General features: G+C 37.3%; 1 protein-coding gene across 2 annotated transcripts in view; it reads right to left on the bottom strand.

Annotated features, from left to right (window-relative positions):
* The window catches only part of prkcab (protein kinase C, alpha, b), a 205,940-nt gene that overhangs the window by 111,253 nt on the left and 70,859 nt on the right, over positions 1 to 23,828 (bottom strand). For both annotated transcript variants that reach the window (XM_016239745.1, XM_016239746.1), the window contains exon 3: positions 1,546 to 1,628. In XM_016239745.1, coding sequence (XP_016095231.1) covers positions 1,546 to 1,628 — 83 coding nt within the window. The remainder of the gene's footprint in view (positions 1 to 1,545; positions 1,629 to 23,828) is intronic.

The raw sequence follows: 23,828 nt of genomic DNA, 5'->3' as shown, positions 1-23,828 counted from the left end.
TTTTTTTTTTAAAAGGAGCCGTTTTTTCATTTTTCGACTTTCAATATTAAATAAAAAAAACTAATGAACGAATGATACACGGATTCTGTTACATTCCTGTTATATATTTATTGTCCAACATTTTTAATTTTTCTGTCGTTAATTTAATTTCATATGTTGGTATTAATTCAGTGTTTATAATGCTAACACTTGAACTTAAAATATTTTCAACCGAAATTGACATGGTTTCTAGAGAGCAAAAGGTTTTGTGAAAAAAGAGAAAACTTTAAAATACAGTTTGTAAAATAAACTGTTAAAAGGATTTGATGATCACTAGTCTATTTAGTTTCTATTTATGGTAAATATATGATGTTGACCTACATCATTGATTAAGTAATCTTTTGAAATTGATCCATTTATTTTATTCTATTTTAAACGGCTCAAGTATAATTTTTCAGTGCATGGAAAAGAGCAACCTGCATAATTTCTCCTCTTGTGTTCCACAGAAAAGTCACACAACTTTTGGAATGACATAAGGATGAATAAATTATGATAAGTTTAATTCTGGAGTGAATTATCAATTTAAATTATACAACAATCCAAAGAAAAGGAGAAAGTTTAAAAATAATGTGTCACGATTCGCTGTGGGAGGACCGAGAGAGAAATGTGGAATACAAGCAAAAATCTTTAATCCAGGAATCACAGGGAATAATCCACAACAGGAACACCAGAAACACACAACATCCAACAAGTAGACCCGACAGAGGAGAAATGCACAGACAAGAACTTATAAACACAGGACAATTACCAAACACAGGTGCACAGAATGACTAATTAACTAAACAAGGACAGGAACATGACCAAATAAGGGAACACAGGAACAGAAACAGGGGCAAAACATATCAAAACAGGTCCATGATCCTGACATAATGAATGATACACAAATTTACTATTGATTAAGGTAAAGGTACTCCTTGCTTAAATGGCAAAAGTCAAACAGAAAGGATTGTGTTGTTAGTCTTGCAGCTGTCATGATGAGCATACTGCCTGAACTCATTCATACCTGTACTTTCAATCTTGGCTGCAATTAGGACCCATTAAAACAACCACAACAAGCATTTAAACGAACCTCTCATAAGCTTCTTCCTAATGTGGTTTAGATGCTAATGTGAGGCTAATCTAGTGAAGGGTTAAAAGAAAACACACATAGCTGGCTTTGTGTGGGTTTTTCTGGATGTCTGAGTAAGCAGCACTCAGGGGACACGCAGGGGCCAACAGGTCATATTTTACCACTACTGGCCCCCGGTGCTCATCTACGGCAAACCGCAAGCATCTGTCCTCACAGCAGACACACACACACAAACACATCCCCACAGAGCAGGAGGAGGAGAGAGAAGAGAAGACGGTTTTGTTCAGCATTACGCTGAATTCTTAATGAGCACACCTTCACAGAACAACTTGAATGGACATGTATCTTAAACACAGCTCTTTAACAAAGAACATGCCGACTGCAGTGTGAGCATGTGTGTGTGTGTGTGTGTGTGTGTGTGTAAGGCATTTACTCACATCTGTGTCAGGGCCCTTGTCGGCCCCTGGACAGGAGAATGAAACAAACTCATGGCACCTTTTGTGGACCACAAAACAGCACACTGTGGATGAGAAGAAAGGGGGAATTAGATTAAAAAGCATAAACACATTTGTTTCATATTCAAATCAATATCAAACCAATACATACATCACAACATAGTTTGTGTGTGCTTATTGTCAGATCAAATTCACACTGATCAAAAGTAATACCATTGCAATTTTGCGATTCTAGATACCAGTTTCATTATTTATTCATTAACACAGACCTTTATTTAAATATTAATAGATATATTGAATAAAATAAACCAGAGCATTCAAAAATGTCTGAATTAAGTTAACATCTCTTTATATTTCCAAGTTATCATTCAGTTAAACAAAAATACAAAATAAATTATGTATGTCAAACCACAGCTGGCATGTCTGGTCACACAGACAGATTGATAAAAGCAAAGTTTGAGATGGTTCTGACTCTTTGAAAACATTAACAAAATGTATATTTAAGAAGAAAAAGGAAATTAGATAAAAAGAATTAGATAAACTAATCAACCCTAATCTGCTAGTCAGGCTGTTTGACAACTAACTAATCAAATATATATGTACATACATACTATAATTATTTATTGAATTATGGTAATATGTATCACAACCCAGAGGACAAGCAGTTTGAAAAATGAATGGATGGATGGTTATATGTAATATCTATTCTGATAGATCTGTAAATTGCTACAGCAGTCAGCGGCTCTCTCTTCTTATCAGCAATTCATAAACACATTTTAAAAACATCCTTTACAGTTTAATAATGGATTTACAGCCATATTCATTCTGACTCTCTTTCAGATGAAACATTGCTCTGAGAGTCCTGAAGGAGACGCAAATGCTGCATCGTATTTGTAGAACTGCTCCCATGAGCAAACGCTTTCCAAAATCAAACAATTTCCCCATCAATCTGTGCACTGTAGCCTACTGCTGCTTTGGGGAAATCAATTCCAAGGTTTCTGTACCTGAGCCATATTTAATCAATAGTGGCTTTGTTTCAGAGCTAACTTACAATGCTGTGCATCAGAGAAAAAGGAATCATATGACACGACTGAATTCAATACACTGTGATGCATGACATTATCATAAATAGCTCACTATTATTACGGCTCAAAACAAAAGAAACAAGACATTTGGTAACACTTCAGTATAGGGACCAATTCTCACTATTAACTATTGCTTATTATCATGCCAATTATTAACATATTGGCTGTTTATTAGTTCATTCTATTAGTAAAACGTCATAGTTAAGGGTTTGTTAATAGTGAGAATTGGACCTTAAAATAAAGTGTGACCAGACACTCACTGTTTGATGCAGCATTACATTCATAGTGCCAATGATACTAGGAGAATTGAGAACAGGTTCTTATTCACAATCTGTGTTGTTTTCGAAAATAGTGGAACTGATGGATTTTAATGAGATCAGTTGAGAAATCAGTTTTTAAACGTGTTTATTCCTATGCTTCAAGCTACAGCACAGTCAGAATAATTCTTCTGAGCACGTTCTTTCAAAGACTGTTGTATATAAAGACACAATTCCTAGTATATTTATAGCAAATAGCATAGATCTTAAATATCAATGCAATATTGTAAGAAATAGAACAAATCAAAGAATGTTAACGCCTGCCCTGATTAAAACTTGTTGAATGATATCTTTCTCATGAAATAAACAGTGAAGTGGAAATATAAATATTGCTAGAGTAAAAGGCCTCACAGGTTGCTGGAAGGTTCTCTTGTGCTGATCTGTTGTATTACACACAGCTGAGAGTGGAGATTTGTTTAAATGTCACCGGCATCAGCTACATTATCGGCACAAATGCCTCCCACAAACAGAGGAGAGCTGGGAATGACTCCAATCCATCCAAGTCCATGTCAACAGCTCCATACAAACACCACCCTTCAAGTTAGATTGTGCTACAGTCATTTAGATTTATAGTGTTGAGCGTGGCGTCTCATCCAGTTACATCTTCCTGACACATGTGACAGACTGAGTGTGAGCGATGACAACGATGAGACATGTATTAATGAATGAAGTGATCGGACAATATGAAAACATGTCACATACTGACTATGATTAACTAATGAGACAAATGTATTATAGTGTGTAAGGTCCACCCATTTAAATTAGTTACTGCTGCTATGTCCGACAAACCATGCCGCTCTCACACTACACACCATGTTCTCACACAGTAAAAAATACATTGCGGAGCAAAGAGGAAACTGACAACACTCCCTCAGACAAGACAAAGCAGGTTATTTTTGGTATGAAACAGTCTCAGCTTTCAAATTTTGTCATTTCTTTAAGAAATTCGAATAATAAATACAGTTTTGTGGCTTTTTAATGTGCTGTGACAGATCACTGTACTGCCTCAGTTAAAGTGGCACGTGAAACGATCATCTTTTCATATTTACTTAAATCACAAAAGAAACATGAATGAACATCAGAAGGGATTTTATTTCAACCGCGGAAGCACATCAATACACACGATTTTTAAAGTTCAAGTCCACTGAAATTGTTAATCAAGCTCACTGCGAAGGCTCAATTGGCCCAATGAAGGAATCTAACGGTTTCCTGCATGTCCAGTCTTTTTGGTGCGCAAAGTAATTTAATTTCAATTCAATTCTAAATCGGACTCCATTTTATTAAATTGGTTGTTTGTCCATGTCTTATTATTATTCTTCTGACATTTGATTATTCTAGTTAACTCTTTACTTTATATTTTACTCGTTCAATAGAAATCTGTCGCTCAGAGTGTCTCGCATCGGCCGTTTTACGTGGACCTCACGGTCACAAACTCGCCAGTCTGATCATTAGCCAGAGATTATTGGCTACATGTGTGTGAATGATGCTGTGTAAGATGAAACACACACACATGTACACACAAAAATGTAATTCTGTATGATTCCTAAGCTGGGGACCAAATTACTATCCTTGTGGGGACACTAATGGGGAAAACACTGTTTTGGCCGAGTTCACACTGCACGATTTTCAAACTCGTCGGATCGTCGTTGTTTTCACACTGCGTGACTATCTGGGGTAGCATTCAGTTGCTGCTGTGTTCACATTGCACGATGGATCGGCGACATGGGGTTTCACATTGCATGACTTCACAATAGGAAGAATCGCCGATAGCTCTGTCTGGTCCGCAAACTACGTTTTACAACAAAACACACACGAGAAGTGATAAGGAAATAACGTGAGAACCCGCGTGCGTCAGACCGGAGTTCTCGAGCGAGACTGGAATTATTAAAAAAATATACTGTATATATAGCCCACAAATTGTCTGTGAGCTGATTTCCAGCTACAAGGAGAAAAAGAAAAACAGATTATGCAGGAGGGAGATGCAGGGAACAGGGATTGGGTGTTCTGCAAAGAGAGTTGGAGGTAAATAATTTTGCAGTAACTGTTATGCTGATGTTGTGGCTGGTCAAGCAAATGTTTGTGCTTGTTTCTGTATGATATAATTGTTCATATATCTATTAAAATACTGATATTCTGGTCAATAACTCCTTCCCGAACTTCCCTCTGCCCTGTATCTTGGTTTCCCATTGGCTGTAGGTCATCGCCGATGTAGTTGTGGCGTCGGCGATTCCCTCAGATCGTGTCTTTGATAATTCACACTGCGTGATTGTCACTCGCGTGAACGAGCACCGATTTGCTTCCGATTTCGGGCATTTGTCGGAGATTTCGCAAAACCTGTCGGCAAGTGAAAAATCGGGAATCGTGCAGTGTGAACTCGGCATAACATAAGCCAAACTTTAGTGAGCTACTTCACTGTCTGCTGCCTTGCATAGACTGCTAGCTTCTGGCAACATCATAACAAAAATGAAACTCCATAAGTGACTGATTTGGAACACTGTACAGAAGAAGAAACACACACAAAATACATACTCAACGATATATTTCATTAGTGATGGGTCACTCATGGGTCATTTAGTGATGGGTCATTCATGAACAATTTGTTCATTGCGTCTGTCATATGTAACAAATAAACGACTCGGGAGGTAGAGTAATCATTTATGTCCTCATAAACTGTCTTTGGACGCATTCTAATGATTTCATGATTTGGAATATGATCAAGATTATGTAGGTGAATGTGTTCAGGGAATTTGGCATTTAACGCTGCTCAAATGAACAAAATAACACTATTTTTAATGAATGAAATCGAATGAGAGTCAGTAAAATCCCATCACCAGTTTTAAAAGAGCATGATGTTAGCATATTGCTAAGATATTAAGAAATAGGCTAAAATACATAAAAACAAACAAAACACACATGTACACAGAGTCAGTTTCGATTGGATTAAACTGTTTGTTGCTTGCAGCATTGAATACACCTATAATTTACATTCTCATACTGCCAGCATGGAAAAGGTGGCTGTAGCAATGCAGCTTTCTTCAAGTCCAGTGTTCAATTTAGGCCAAAAGAAATAATCTTAGAAAACTAGATACTGTTTCTTCCTACCTTCCTGTCAGAAGCATGCCTATAATGCCTAAAAATGCTGACTAGGAAGGAAATTCACAAGGGTTTAGAACAGACCTGTTGTCCACAACCAGATGTTCATACGGTATATCCAAAAGCCACTAACACTCAGTATTGTCAACAACATTGACAGAGACAACATTGATTGACTGAATGGCAAATGTGTGTTTATTTGAGACAGCACAGTTTGTGTCCTGCTGTGTGTTTCTCTAATTTCCCCATGAGGTCATTACCGCTGTCAACTTGCATCCTCCAAAACACAGCCACCCACCCAACTTCCTCTTCCTGACACTCCACTGACACTGTCCACACACAGGAAGACAATCACTGAGACATCTTTAGCAAGTCTCAGGGTTGGGTCTTAATTTAGAGGCACTGTGATTATCTTATCTTATTCACTAACATTGTAATATGATAACGGAAATATGGAAGGGTTTTAACACTGGAGATGCTGTTGCAATCCAGACACCTGCTCAAGTGCTTGGCGGAAACCATTTATCCATCAGCATCATGTAAGCGTAACATTTCCTGCTGGAAACCATCAGTAGGTCATAGTTTTATTCAAATACCATCTTGAGGACAAGGATGCAAATACAAGCAGGAGACCAGTGAGTTAGCTGTCAAGACCACATGGTGAATTCATTAGTTCTGCATCCCAGATGTCCCAGATACTGAAATGTGGAGCTCAGCAGATATGCGCAGGTGTGAATCAGTCCTCTTCACAGCATGCATTCAGCTGCATTTGTGCCACTAAAGGATGGAGATGTCAAACAGCTGCATGATAATCCCTCTTATAGAACACACAAGGTCAATCCGTATCTGTGTGGGTGGACATTATGCAGAGACGTGAAACTGTGGAAGCTCAGAAGCTGGAGCTACTTGAGTATAATTCAAATGTGTTATCCATCACTTTGTGCAATTCTGGAGCCAGCTGCTTGGTTAATCGTTAAAAGATTGCGATCTCGATTCAATCACTCACATAATCTTATTTGTAAATGACAGTGATTCGCCTGTGTCTATTAAATCTTTGACAAAGTACATACAAATCTGTGTTGGCGCTGCCGCTGACACAGAGAGAGTAGTTATCATGTTTAGGTAGGGTTGGGTATCCTTTGGGTTTTATGATACTGATTCCAAATCAATACTTTTAAAACAGTACCGGTTCCTAAACGGTGCCTGAACTGATAGTTTAAAAAAGAGCCACAAAATGACATTAAAAGAATGGCTTTTTTATATAAAAAAAAAAAGGATTAATGAATTAATAAATCTTTAAATTGAACAATATATTAAAAGTTGAAATATAAGTGCTGCAAATATATAAATATAAGTAAATACAAAACACACCAAATTTTACAAAACCTAAGCCACATAATCCAACTTTAATCCATTCATACTGGACGCAAGAGGGCGCCCTCGTGCAGAAACTCCACATATGCATCATAGAGGTAATAGGACTCATGACGCTCCAGGAATTGAAAAGATGTGTTGGATTTGTAATATCAGAGCTTTCCGACTTGCGTTCACATGAATTTCTCAGTAGGGAAATAATTATTTTCCTGATTATTCTGACAGTACATTAATTCAGTATAATTTAACTAGTGATCACGTGCAGTGAAGATGCTTCTTAAGTCCATTTCGGAGCACCAGAAAGCAAATATTTCAGTCGACAGCTCAGGCATTTATGTGACACCGAAATCTGCGTTCTGATTCGGTCTGGTACATACTGGTTATATAGGTACCAGTGCCCTATAGGCACTGGGTTTCGATACCCAGCCCTATGTTTAAGTATAAAACAGATTCACAAACAGTCTTTTCAACCACACAGTATTATTTCTGTCTTACAATCATTTATATTATCAGAGAAGTACTGGGATAAAAGTTTATAGTTCGGATATAAACACTAATGTCTATAACGATACAAATCACCTTGTGACAGTAATTGACACTTCAAATAACACTTGTATCGATTACATTGTTTCACTAATAGGTGGCAACAAGTGACGGATAAAAATGTTTTTGTCACTGAATCATTAATTCAAAAGATTTGTTCAAAACCGTTGATTCATCCAGTAATTAAATAAGTAAAATAGTTATGAGTGAATCATTGAATAAATAAACTGCAGCAATTCATATTTTGTCACAGCCTATAGTAAATTCCATGTTATTTTGTTTAGTTCAGAATCGTGGGAGAATAGTGATGTGATTCTTAATATATCCAGAATGGTGCAGCTCTACCAGTGTGTGACAGACAACAGAGAGATAGAGAAAGCGAAGTGTAGCTGTAGCTTACGAGAGCTTTTTAGTATTTGTGGTTATGTGGTGGTTAGTATCTTGGGAACCGTCCAGTTCACTGAGCGAGTCAGGAATCTTCAGTCTTTCAACTAAAGGGACCATGAGGGGGACAACCCATAAATGCCCCCTCACCCTGTGTTCTCTAGCAACACCTCTTTCTCTAAGGGAAAGCAATGAGACAGAGACTTCAGGAATAGCACCCTCATACTCTCATAATTGCTTTTGAAGTCTTATTAAACATGCCTCTGGAAAAGAGGTAGCCATCTGCCCGACCTGCCGAATAAACTAGACCAGCAGCACAAAGGGTACCATTTCCTACTGACTGAAGTGTTCTTACTTACATGCTCATGCAAAATTTCTGTTGGATTCACAACAGCTGAAGTGTCAGTAACACTGAATGCGCCGCAATGGACACTGTAGCATGAAGGTCCTAACACTTGGACCCGGCCCAGCTGGCAACTGCATGGATTTTCTCAACGGGAATAACCTTAAACAAGACACCAGGTGAAGCCATGCCACACAAAATGAGCCTGGGCAGAGTTAGAGGGCACTTTGTCTGAGCTTTAATATGCCTAAACAATACTGTGTGAAACCTTTTAGCTAAATAAAAGCCTAACCCGTCAGCAAACTAACAAATTAAGTGCTGGAGAAATCTGGAGCCTTTACTTCAGTTAATATAACATAGTGGAGGACAAATGATCTGCACTTTGCACTTAAAAATTGTTGCAAGAACATCAATAGCATTCTGAAATAGACCATTTGTTCCTTTCAGGGGAATGCCCCATTCGTTTCAAGTGTCTGGTTTTGGTGTAATATTATTCCGCCTACACGTGAGACAAGATATCTGTGCGCTAGGAGATGCCAGGACTTTGCCTCTATTAGACTGCATGTCTCGGCCAAGCAAAGGTGGCTGTGCCAACAAGGATAATCAATATCGGCTTTGATATCAATACTGCTCAAGGGGTGAGGTGAACTAGATGAGATGTACACCTGGCTAAGGGCAAAACCTAAGAGCGAAATTTGGAAAAGCATAAAAAACAAAAGCTTTCAATGCACATTTGCTTGCAATGTGAATAAATCTACAATCTTCTATGAAACCTACTATGAGGTTTCATGAGGTTTGACAGATACAAATTCATGTCTAGACCATTAGCAAGCACAAATTTAAGTTATCATGTCTTTGCTTATGCACTTTCTCGGAATAAAAACAGATAGGATACGTTAGTAGCACTTTATTTTAGTCGTGTTTTTTTTTTTGTACATACTACATTACAATAAATGTAATAACTAGGTACTAACCCTGACCTACCCCTAAACCTAACATTAACCCATTTAGTTACCTTATATTATCCAGTACTTTCTTTGGTAAATACATTGTAGGTACATGTCCTGTAAAATAAAGTGTAACCTAGAAGTTAGTGTTCAGGATCTTGAATATCCATGCAGGCATGTGGCAGTCAAATGATGCAAATCTTTCCTTTAGACAGCACTGATGCATGAAGGGCCACCACTTGCGGCATGCTTTTGTGAGTTGAAGTACTCATGCAATGCGGTTAGTAAATTTTAAAAGGATATTATGCTTGGATATCCAGTATATCACCTTAAGTGATATATAAAGACTGTGTTAGTGTTGCAGCAAAGTTCCAAGGAAGGTGTAGCTTTTATGGCAGTTACTTTAAGGTGGAGGATAAATTTCAGCACTGTGTTAGCAAGTTCAAGTAATATAGTTAAAATCAGCAGACTGAACTAGAATATTACATTACATTGACAATAACCTCACCACTCTGAGAAGCTGAGAGGAGGACTCCCATTGAGAAAAGTTGTGCTGGATTCCAGGCAAATTCTGCTGTGATGATAGACAGTATAGATTCTTTAGCAAGCTTGTGTAAATACTGAATGGAGTTGACTGAACACCAGTTGGACCAGCACTGAGCACCATAAACCAGCCAGTATTGGAATGGAAATCCAGGATAGATTTAGCACTAGCTAGAGAGGCTCCTGTTAGCTTGGCAGATGGTGCTTCATCAGGTGTCTACTAATTAATCAGTACAAGCTTTGTTTTCTCCTCTCAACCAGGTAAAATATAAACAGACCAATTACACAAAGCGGCTTACAGCGCACTGCAACAATATCTATCTATCACTTGCTCAGTTCAGTCTGTGAGAGGCTTTAATGCTTGGATGGGCTAGAGTTAATCTCACACAGGTAAAACCTTCAGTTTACTTTTAACGGGATTACATATACACACACACAAATTATTAAAGTCATATCTGTTGCTAATAATGACAATAGACTCTGAGTATTAAGGATGAGGAAGACCAACACTGAGACATTTATAAGAAAGAAAATACTAAATAACACAACTTTAATAATCACATGTACAATACAGAGATTGATGAGTGATAAAGTGGGAGAAACAGAACAGAAAGATGGACCTTTTTATTGAGTGGAGTTTTATGAAGATTGTCTTTTCTGATCTTTATGATAAGTTTTCAAAACAATTCCACATGTAATTCTGATTTCATATGCAAACATGTTACCAATAATAGCAGTGGGCATTTATATTGAAGCCTTAAAAGAAACACAATCCCATAAAACTGACGTTTCTCTAAATCAGAGGACTAAAAACAGGGTTTAAAATGTTCAATTATCTTTAAATTATGATAATTTATTGTAGAAAATCCCACTAACATTATAATTGCACTTCTGAGGAAAAAATGCAAATAAAAGAATACAAAATAAATAAATAATTTCCTGTCCTGTCGCACCACAACTTTGATTTGGTGGACAAAAATAGTTAAAATATGAATAAGCAGTGAACCTTAATTGATACATTTTTTAAAAGGGCATTATTATGGGTAATGAAAGGTTCATATTTTGGTTTTGGGAGTCACCAACAACAGGTTGACATGCATGCAAGGTCAAAAAACACTTTCATTGTCTTATAATATGCATTTATTTTTACCTTACTTGTTCAACGACTCCCAAACGATTCGCTCAACGATTAATTTTTCCAAACCCCTCCTTTGTGTGATGCTAATCTGCAATGATTGGTCCGATTGGTCTTATTTTCATTTCATCATGAGCCTGTAATGCCTGATAAAGCAGCGTTTGTGAGCGCAGTGCTGCTTTGTGTACAGCGTTACCGGGGAAACTGCTATTTTTACCGCTCCAAAAGCAGCACCTAGTGGCAAAGAATGAATTTGCATTTTCATTCTGACCAACGCAAAAAGACCAACAAGTGGGCGGGCAACATGCTAATGTTTCATGTTAACGTCAACATGAAACGGCTTGGTATTCGTTTTAAAAAACGACTCGTTTCAATGATTCAGAGTCGACTCTTTCTTTTGAGAGACAATAACTTTATACATGGTGCACTTTCAGATTTAAAACTTTGCAGGATGTTTTCATTCGCTTAGAGCTGTGTTACACACTGCATGAAAGGTAATTTTCAAAAATCCATAATAGGGGCACTTTAAGAACTTCATTATTATCACAATAAGACAGTATATCACCTATATCATTTTTTACTTTTTTCAATTTTGCTGTCCACTTTTTGGAATAACATTGAGGGTGGGAATACCTATGATGCATAAAACTGCAGCTCACTAAGTTCTGGAACAGAGCAAGAGAGAAAGGTAGAGGGAGGGAAGGCAGTAATGTTCAGACATTATTGTCTATGAGGCCACATGATAAGAACGTTACTCTCAACTGAACACACACACACACACACACACACACACACACACACAGAGGTTAGGGTTACTGCTTTCTCTCATACAGCACACATGCACACATCTCACAGGCTGTCCGACAAGAACAGGCACATAAGTCCTACTCCATTTCTGTGTGTCAAATTCTCCTCAAACTTTCATGGGGCTGAAGTACAATCCTGTTATAGTCTGGCAGTGAGAAACTGACACGCTCTGTTGTTTACACATCCTGCAGTCACTCTATCCCCGTGTAACTATACCGTCATGGCAACAGACTGAGAGGTTACCAGTGCGCCTATAACGCGAGCGGATTCTTTACCGCCGGGTTGCAGATCTCCTTTGTTCTGAACGGACTGATTATTTAGCACGAGACGAAAAGAGCCCCCACACCTGAGCTACAATAAGCAGTGAAAGCTATCAGAGAGCACTGATGGGAACTTCGTGGGAAGTCGTGGCCTAATGGTTAGAGAGTCAGACTCGTAACCCAAAGTTCGAGTCTCGTACCGGCAGGGATTGTAGGTGGGGGGAGTGAATGTACAGCGCTCTCTCCCACCTTCAATACCACGACTGAGGTGCCTTGAGCAATGCACCGAACCCCCAACTGCTCCCCGGTCGCCGCAGCATAAATGGCTGCCCACTGTTCCGGGTGTGTGTTCACAGTGTGTGTGTGTGTTCACTGCTGTGTGTGTGCACTTTGGATGGGTTAATTGCAGAGCACTAATTCCAAGTATGGGTCACCATACTTGGCCACATGTCTCACGTCATTGATACACTTTCACACACAAGGCCTTATAAAGTGACTAATCTGAAATGCTCTATGCTTTTCTAAATAAATTAATAAACCGAGGTTGACTTAGTTTGCCCAAAACCTATAAAGCAGTAAACCAACTGGGAGACCTATTAAGACCAGCAATCCAGCTTAGGCTGATTTGAGGTGTATTTATCTCCAAAGTAGGCCAAACCAAACCAACAGAAGTCAAGTGTGACATTTAAGAACATACTTTACACCAGTGTGAACACAACACTTCTAGCTAAGCTCCATTTCGTGCAATGTTGTCTCTCAGAACGTTAGACTGTAATTCATATCTTCATAACACAATTACGCAACACATTTTCAGCATTATTACAAGGGGTTCTATAGCGTTCAACAGTGTAAACCATCAGGGAATGGCTATTAGCTATTGTCATGACAGTATAATAGTTTGAAAATATTTTGCTGATCAATGTACTGAAAGGTAGTGTTAACTGGTCAACATGACTTATTACTGCACCTAAATAGTAACACATCCAGGGTAATACAGACATTTGAAGATAATGTCACTGCTGGTTTGTTACCTATACAATAACACAAGAACGCATGTTAAAAAAATATATAAATATATAATTTGGCATAATTGTGTAAAACAGTATGTATCTAGCTTTAATTTCAAAGCTGATCAAATATAAACAAACAAATTAATAAATAAATACATACATAAAATACTGAGTGAAAGTTTTTTGTTTACTGCAGATGGCCCTGAGAAAAAGATCAGTGCCTTATTTTACTGAATGTGTGCTTGTAGTGTACACACTTGTTTTAAAAGCATAAAAAAAACTATATAATAGACAGATAATGTAATATTAATTTAAAAAGTCCAGTTTATAAGAGTACACTTCATGGCTGTTAATAAACTTAAGTACACTAAACAGTGCACTTTGTAATAATGTCAAATTAAGGGCCAGTTTTACTAAACAGGGCAAATTAGCGCAAAACAGCGCTGATGGGAGTGAAAATTTCTGTGGGTGATTTACTAACAACCTCGCAAATTAAAGAATACAGGTGCAACATCTCATTTACATATCGACCAACGCAATATACCAGGCGCAGCGCAAATTAGCGTAGCTGCAAATAAAGAATAAAGAAGTCACAGTATGTTGAAAAGCACCGGAGGCCAAAAAATGAAGGTTTGCTATAAGTTTTGATAGACCTGGTATTGCGTGACTCCTAGTTGAGGGTTCAAAGTCGTCTTTTAATTCCTGAAGCAAATTTTAAAAAACATTGCTTGGCAAACGATATGTTCGGATAATGTGTTCTTCTGGCATTCAATCTAAATTAATATGTGTGGAAAAAATCCTCATCCTTCTACCACGCACTCTCTGTTCCCTGCAGTGCCTCCTCCTAGCAACAATAATTGCAGCCATTTCAAGCGCAAAATAGTTTAAGACATGCTTTTTTGGGGCGTGAAATAATGGCGCAAATGGCAGTAATTTGACGAGCGCAAATGTTAGTAAAACGCGTTGCGTGATTCAACTGAATACTCTCCTCCTATAAATTTTGCATATGAAAGGGAAACTCCTACAAATGCATATTCAATAAGGCCAGGTGCAAAATTAACTGTCCACACCTTTTCAGCGCTAATTCGTCACTGCGAATTGTTGAATAAAGTCGTTATTTTTGTTTTCTTTAAGTATTCTCATAGCTTCGTAAAATTACGGTTGAACCCCTGATGTCACATGGACTATTTTACCAATCTCCTTGCTACGTTTCTGGACCTGGGAACATTTCAGTTGTATTGCTGTCTATGGGAGGGTTAGAAAGCAGATTTCATCAAAAATATCTTCATTTGTGTTCCGAAGATGAATGAAGGTCTTACGGGTTTGGAACGACATGAGGGTGAGTAATTAATGACAGAATTTTCATTTTTGGGTGAACTATCCCTTTAACTGTAGTGTGTTCTTTAGCATTCAAAGTTATTATTTATATTTTAAGTGTACTAAAATTACAACTTCATCATTACAAATGTGCCATTACAAATATATTTAAATACATGACATATTTAAATAGAAACGAGATTTAAATATATTTTTGTTTGCTTTAAATGATTGTCAGTACATTTGCCAGTACATTTTAACTAGGGTTGGGAATTGAAAATCAGTTCCAATTCCAGAATCCGATACCTAAGGCCAGGAATCGGATACTTGTTGTAAAATTAAAATTTCGATTCCACCTTTTTTTTAGGTGGCGAAAAGGGGCTGTTAAAATGTATTTGTCTTTGAATCATTCATTCAAGAGATTCATTCAAAAACACTGATTCATCCAGTAATGAATCAAGTAAATCTTGAGTGTGTCATTGAATCATTCATTCATGAATTCCATGAGATTTTGTTTAGTTGTCTAATATTTTTTCTTCAGAATTGTGAGAGAACTACAACCTCAATACAACCTTCTGGACAAATTGAGACTACAAAAAGTCTCAATTTATCCAGAATCGTGCATCTCTATTTTGCACACAAACAGCTCTTAATCGAGCCCAGATTTTATGTAGCTTGCTGATTTTTGTTTATGGTATTTAGCAACAAATAAATGTTTTGCAAAAAGAGACACAGAATAAATATGTTTGATAGCTATATGTTTGACTTCATTTTTAACCACATTACAGGGCAAATTAGCGCAAAACAGCGCTGATGGGAGTGAAAATTTCTGTGGGTGATTTACTAACAACCTCGCAAATTAAAGAATACAGGTGCAACATCTCATTTACATATCGACCAACGCAATATACCAGGCGCAGCGCAAATTAGCGTAGCTGCAAATAAAGAATAAAGAAGTCACAGTATGTTGAAAAGCACCGGAGGCCAAAAAATGAAGGTTTGCTATAAGTTTTGATAGACCTGGTATTGCGTGACTCCTAGTTGAGGGTTCAAAGTCGTCTTTTAATTCCTGAAGCAAATTTTAAAAAACATTGCTTGGCAAACGATATGTTCGGATAATGTGTTCTTCTGGCATTCAATCTAAATTAATATGTGTGGAAAAAATCCTCATCCTTCTACCACGCACTCTCTGTTCCCTGCAGTGCCTCCTCCTAGCAACAATAATTGCAGCCATTTCAAGCGCAAAATAGTTTAAGACATGCTTTTTTGGGGCGTGAAATAATGGCGCAAATGGCAGTAATTTGACGAGCGCAAATGTTAGTAAAACGCGTTGCGTGATTCAACTGAATACTCTCCTCCTATAAATTTTGCATATGAAAGGGAAACTCCTACAAATGCATATTCAATAAGGCCAGGTGCAAAATTAACTGTCCACACCTTTTCAGCGCTAATTCGTCACTGCGAATTGTTGAATAAAGTCGTTATTTTTGTTTTCTTTAAGTATTCTCATAGCTTCGTAAAATTACGGTTGAACCCCTGATGTCACATGGACTATTTTACCAATCTCCTTGCTACGTTTCTGGACCTGGGAACATTTCAGTTGTATTGCTGTCTATGGGAGGGTTAGAAAGCAGATTTCATCAAAAATATCTTCATTTGTGTTCCGAAGATGAATGAAGGTCTTACGGGTTTGGAACGACATGAGGGTGAGTAATTAATGACAGAATTTTCATTTTTGGGTGAACTATCCCTTTAACTGTAGTGTGTTCTTTAGCATTCAAAGTTATTATTTATATTTTAAGTGTACTAAAATTACAACTTCATCATTACAAATGTGCCATTACAAATATATTTAAATACATGACATATTTAAATAGAAACGAGATTTAAATATATTTTTGTTTGCTTTAAATGATTGTCAGTACATTTGCCAGTACATTTTAACTAGGGTTGGGAATTGAAAATCAGTTCCAATTCCAGAATCCGATACCTAAGGCCAGGAATCGGATACTTGTTGTAAAATTAAAATTTCGATTCCACCTTTTTTTTAGGTGGCGAAAAGGGGCTGTTAAAATGTATTTGTCTTTGAATCATTCATTCAAGAGATTCATTCAAAAACACTGATTCATCCAGTAATGAATCAAGTAAATCTTGAGTGTGTCATTGAATCATTCATTCATGAATTCCATGAGATTTTGTTTAGTTGTCTAATATTTTTTCTTCAGAATTGTGAGAGAACTACAACCTCAATACAACCTTCTGGACAAATTGAGACTACAAAAAGTCTCAATTTATCCAGAATCGTGCATCTCTATTTTGCACACAAACAGCTCTTAATCGAGCCCAGATTTTATGTAGCTTGCTGATTTTTGTTTATGGTATTTAGCAACAAATAAATGTTTTGCAAAAAGAGACACAGAATAAATATGTTTGATAGCTATATGTTTGACTTCATTTTTAACCACATTAGAATCGAAACTGGGAATCAATAAGAATCAGAAATCGATAAGAAGAATCGGAATTGGAATTTATAAAATTCAAACGCTACCCAACCCTAATTTTAATTAAGACAATTTTCAAATTACATATAAACATGCACTGAACAACTACTTAAGCATGTCAAAAAAGTTACACGTAAGCTCAACTAATTCAATTTGTTAAAAATTAAAACTACAATAGTACATTTTTGTTTAATTGGAAATAACATGTAATTGAGTGTCCAAAAACATTCCATTCAGTCCGCACTTAAAATAAGTATATTCGATCCCACTTTAGTTCAAGGTACCCAAATTTAATTCTTGTTATTAACAAACCATTAACTCTGACTTTTGCCTCAATAACCTCCTAATTTGCTGCTTATTAATAGTTAGTAAGGTAGTTGTTAAGTTTAGGTATTGGGTAGAATTAGAGATGTAGAATATGGTCATGCAGAATATGTGCTTTATAAGTACTAATAAATGGCCAATGTGTTATTAATAGGCATATAAGCAACTAGTTAATAGTGAGAATTGGTCCCTATACTAAAGTGTTACCACATCTTCTTTTAAAAAGTACATTATTTCCTGTAATAAGTACTCTACTTAAAAGTATATTAGTATGCTTAATTTTACCAAGGGTTTTAACGGAAGAAAGCAATGGATATTTCTTACTGACACTTAGTATTGAAGGAAATACAATTGTATAATCAACATCTCCCTGCACCCTCAGTTCATTTGAACTAAACTAAATCAGCACTGAGCTTGAGCTGAATAATGACACATTTGTCTTCCATAGAGCTGCTAGCTGAACTGAGTTTGTTTCATAAGTGATGAATGTTGTAACATTTTAGACTGTTGATGAAATAAGCTGAATTAACACTGAACTAAATTGAGCTGAATAATGACACCATTGTCTTCTGTGGAGCTGCTTTACGATTGACACTGAATTTGTGTCATAACCATTGAATACGGTTAGTAAACATTAACACTATTATTTAAGCTTATTTAAACAATGCGTGTTGTATAAAGTGCTATATTAAAAAATGTGACTTGACTCTGTAAACCATCTTGAATTCTTTGTCTATTTGCATTCTGCAATTCTGTGCATTCTGTGATTGTATACTTTTACAGCAGCAGAGTTTTGCTGACTGGCTTTGTGTTGGGAGTGCCTATTGTGACTAAACTCCTGTCTAGGTAGGTAGCTCAATAAAATACGTTTCACTAGGTTAGTACATCAATCATTTCAGAAACTCTAAAAACTGTATCACAGCAGCAAGGCAAGCAAACTGGAAACATGACAGGCCTGCGAAGGGTGGCAAATAACCCCAGCAGGAGCAATGCAATGACGCCCACAGAAGTGTGCTGCTCAGCAGGAAATGATGCGTGTGATGTCAGCAAAGACACTTTTCCCCTGTCTCTGTAGACCCTCTGTCTCTGTTCATTTACTCACAGTGCTTGTTGGCCTTTCTGTGTGTGTGTGTGTGTGTGTGTGAGAGAGAGAGAGAGTGAGTGTCCTGGTCCATGCGTGGGTGAATTTGCCACTGATTTCTCAAGGCAACCCAGTGGTACCCTGCTGTCACCAAGGCAACCGAGCAGATCAATTAGATCCTGTGTATCTCCCTCCAGCATGTTAGTATCTCAGAGATGTGTCTTTATGAATCATAGTTTGGAGTGGATTTTGAAGTTTACAGTAAATAGTGACAGTGTGGATTTTATTTATCTGACAATGTTTCTAATGCAGGGTCAGCAAACGTATTCCAGTCTAAACGTATCACTGCCCAGCCTGTTGGGCTATCATAAATACAGGGTTCCTGCAGGTCCTTAAAAAGTTTTAGGCCTGGTTTCACAGACAGCGCTTAGACTGAGCTAGGATTAGGCCATAGTTCAATTAAGACATTTAGGTAATTTTTAAAAATGTGCCTTAAAAAAGAAAAAAAACTTTCCGGTGAGCATCTTGAGACAAAACAAAGGCACTGATGTATATTAAGATCAGCCAGTGCAAGTTTCTTTCAGTTGAAACAGCTCAGACTTACATTTCAGACTGTGACTAAAGCCTTGTCTGTGAAAATGGGGGCTAACGTCTTACATTTAGTTTAGTAAATTAGTATTTTAGTAAAATATAAGGAAATTAAAATTCTTAAATATCTTACAGTTCAACCGACGATAGCTAAATGAAAGACTTTGTTTCAAAGTCAAAATGCGACATGAGTGTTTTTATATGAATGCATCTCTGAAAGAATTGACTGTCTTCAGAAAAGTTTCGGTTACAGTTTTATTTCATCTTGCTTATTTATAATGCCTGAAAGTAGTGTTTATGAGCTCAGCACTGCTTTGTGTACAGCCATTACCTCTTTATTTCTGCCATTCCAAAAGTGCCACCTGCGGGCAGAGAATAAGCCCATCTGCTGTTTTTGTTCAGACCAAAGTGTTTTTTACGAGCTGTAAATTCAAACTAGTGGATCGACAAGAAGCTAATGTGCTTTCTAAAAATATAAACAATGAAGACAGTAAGATATATATTTTGTTTGACTTATCCCCTTTTTTTAAGCTTTAAAGACTGAAATGTGATGTTTATCATTTTATAAGACTTTTAGTTTTTTTGTGAAAACCTGCATCTGAACTGTAAATCATGTATTTTTTACAGTTTATCATTACCCTATCATGCTCATATGGTAATAATTTTATTTGTGCAGGTATTAAGGTTCATAAAAAGCCATGCATTTCATTTTCAAAATCCTGCAGAGACCCTGTAAACAATCAAATAAAGTTTATTCCTTGATATTTTGATATTCTAACAAAAGAAAGGTCTTTTTACAGGCTAGTTAAATTTAGTTACATTTTGAAATTTTGCGAGCCCTATAATGACAGCGAGAAAAAAACGTGGTCCAAATCCTTTTGTGGTTTTCTGAAATAAGTAAAAAGAAAAAAAGTGCACAATTCATCAGTGCATCTTATTCTACAGATAATTAATTTAAAATTATTCATAAAATATATTTATTCTTATTTATTTTCTGTTGACGCCACCAAGGCCACACAGGGGGGGGGGGGGGGGGGGGGGGGGGCAAAAAAACAAACCAAAAAACATTAATTTTCTGGGTGTAAATTGGTGCAGACAGAAAAGAAAAATAACTTAGAAATAATGTGACAAAATGGTTTGTTCAAATTTTTCAAATTTCACTTGATCTTCTGACATGCATGGGTTCAACAACACTACACACATAAACTTGTTTCAGAACTCAAAACTTCCTTCTCACTGGAAAAAAAGAGCATTTATTGAAAACAAGCAGCAAAACATCTCCAGAACATCAGGATGCACATTGTTTTTAAATAATGGGACGGTTAAAAACTGTGGGATTTTATGGTATTCTGGAGCACGCGAACTGATTAGTGTTATATTAGTCACCTTGTTCATGAGCTAGTCTTTCAAAATGCAAATGCAATGATGTAAGCTAATCAGAGGAGTGGGAGAAAAGTCTTAAAGGAGAAGCAGCTCCAAAACAGATCATTTCATTCACATGCTCAATGCAAGGATGTAAAATGCTCATACATTACTAAATTATGACATGAATTATTTAAAAAAAGCCTTTTAAATTATAAGTGAAAACAAAATCATTAAAAAGGTCCTTAGCGTACATTGCTTCTACTCGTATTAATATTTAATTCATATTTTAGTTCAGCATGTATTATGAACAATTGCAGCTTTGTTTTAACTTCTGTGTGTGCAGAACGTAATCAAAGAATCTGAGGTGGTATGGAAGCCCAGGTTTCTTTGACAGTGGCCTTCAGCTCATCTGCATTTTTTGGTCTCTTGTTTCTCATCTTCCTCTTGACAATACCCCATAGATTCTCTATGGGGTTCAGGTCTGGTGAGTTTGCTGGCCAGTCAAGCACACCGACACCATGCTCATTTAACCAACTTTTGGTGCTTTTGGCAGTGTGGCCAGGTGCCAAATCCTGCTGGAAAATGAAATCAGCATCTTCAAAAAGCTGGTCAGCAGAAGGAAGCATGAAATGCTCCAAAATGTCTTGGTAAACGAGTGCAGTGACGTTGGTTTTCAAAAAACACAATGGACCAACACCAGCAGATGACATTGCACCCCAAATCATCACAGACTGGAAACTTAACACTGGACTTCAAGCAACTTGGGCTATGAGCTTCTCCACCCTTCCTCCAGACTCTAGGACCTTGGTTTCCAAATGAAATACAAAACTTGCTCTCATCTGAAAAGAGGACTTTGGACCACTGGGCAACAGTCCAGTTCTTCTTCTCCTTAGCCCAGGTAAGACAGTACTGTATGTCCACTTTAGACCTTCTACTAACTATAAGTAAATTGTCAAATAACTCTTTTTAGAGTATTGGTAAATTAGCTTAGTAGGATATGATTAGGGTTAGTGGAATATGTCAACATGCACTTTCAGAGTTACTTATAGTCAGTAGAATGTACAGTATGTTGGGAGCATTAAAATAAAGTATTAGCAGTTATTAGTTTACGCATATTCTAATGACTGCTAGTTGACATGTAGTTGCAAAGCTACTTAGCAAGTAGACTATTGTAATAAAGTGTAACCTATAGTGCATAGTGTCTTACAGGCTACTATTTTATAGTGCTTTTTGGATCTTAACAAGCTCCTGCATGTTTTCACTGTATGGGAATGAGATGCATTAACATTCTGCTAAACATCTCCTTGTGTGTTTCTCAGAAGAAAAAAGGTATGTTTTTGATGACATGGGGGTGAGTAATTTAAGTTATTAAGTAAGTAATTTCATAAATTTTCCTTAATGTAATGATAATCTCTTCTACGTGAACTGTCATATTTTGCTCTGCATCATGAACACCCTATCTGGATAAGATAGACGAGTGTCATGCGCTCAGGATGAGCTGTGAATGAAATTCAGAGAGCGTTTTCAGAGTGTGTGAAGGGCTAAACATAGACGTGACTGCTCTTGAGTGAACAGCTCCTCCTGGGCCTGTAATGACCATGTGCTGACACTAGAGAGGGGAGGAAGACACACCCTGGAGGGTAATTTGACGGTAAATGGCAGTGCTGTTTCTGGGCCGTAATTCCAAAGGAGAACAAGTGAGTCACATCCCAGTGGGGGGAAATTGCTAGCCGCTGTGTTTTTTGAGGGATGGGGTGGTGAGCCATCTACGGAGATTCAGTTCACCTTGACCCGACAGATGCATTCAGGTTCTGAGGGACCATTTGTCTAAAAATGCTTTTATTTATGGTTACAAAACTCTTTTTGACATAATATCAAATAATATCACAAAACCTACCCTTACCAAAATGTTCTGTAGTATCAGATATAATCCATGGTACTCCAAGGAATTTCAGAAAATGCCACAGTACTACCACAATGCATAAGCAGGCACTTACAAACATTTACAGTATACTAAATGCATTCTCTGTTGTATGATTAAAAATACTTACTATTAACTTTATAATGGATTTTTAGTATCAAAGCTGCTGTGTGATTTTTTCCATTGTTTAATGTGCTCAGATAAACCTAAGTAAGCAATTCCTAGGTTCTCCCCAATAAGGATGCAGCGATTAACCGGTTTCACAATTAACCGCGCTTTAAAATGTCACTGTTAATTAATCGTAAAGGCTCCGCTACACCGAGTGTTTCTGTTGCACAGAATGGAACAGTTGCAACGTGCGCAAAATGAAAACAAAGTTACACTAACGGTGCACCAGCTTAAAATGCGGTGCTTATCAGAGACACGGAGGCTACTACACACACTAGATTAACTATGACGGAGGAACCAAACAGCGATCCTTCTAGTCGATAGTGTGGGACCATTTTGGGTACACCAAGAATGACCAGGGTGTCATTTAAATATTGCAGTAAAAACTGCTGCTAAAGAGTGAATACACGGCTTTAAACTATTTTAATGCATGACATGAAGGCAAGACTGACGCGAAGCTACGGCTTGTTAGCTCAGTATTCTGCCCACTTCAGAGCAGACAGATGAAATGGTGTGGTAAGATCACATTTATTTGAATTAATTAATTATAACATTTAGCTACTTGAATTAATTATTCGATCGAGAGAGAGAGAGCGAGAGCGAGAGAGAACTGTGTGTGTGTGTGTGTGTGTGTGAATAAGATACTAAGTGCACTTTTTTCCTTTTTACTTATTTCAGACAACCACAAAAGGATTTGGACCACGTTTTTTTCTCGCTGTCATTACAGGGCTCGCAAAATTTCAAAATGTAACTAAATTTAACTAGCCTTTAAAAAGACCTTTTCTTTTGTTAGAATATCAAAATATCAAGGAATAAACTTTATTTTATTGTTTACAGGGTCTATGCAGGATTTTTTTAATGAAATGCATGGCTTTTTATGAACCTTAAGACCTGCACATAATAAGATACTACTGACACCTCTGGAGGTTCTGCAGTGGATGCCACCACCTCTGGAGGTTCTACAGTAGGACCATCGGGATACGGGAAGAGTTCAGTAATGGTTCCTGTGACTATGACATGACAGGTTGAGAGTGCCTTGTTGGGCGCCACCACCATACAAGGAGTTGAAGCGAGCGCCGCCACCTCTGGAGAAGCTGCAGTGGACACCATCGCTTCTGGGGAAACAGCAGCAAACTCCACTACCTTGGGAGGTTCTGCA

Source organism: Sinocyclocheilus grahami, unplaced genomic scaffold (assembly GCF_001515645.1).
Source record: "Sinocyclocheilus grahami isolate Dianchi unplaced genomic scaffold, SAMN03320097.WGS_v1.1 scaffold574.1, whole genome shotgun sequence".
NCBI lineage: Eukaryota > Metazoa > Chordata > Actinopteri > Cypriniformes > Cyprinidae > Sinocyclocheilus > Sinocyclocheilus grahami.
This window is presented reverse-complemented; position numbering and strand designations above follow the sequence as displayed.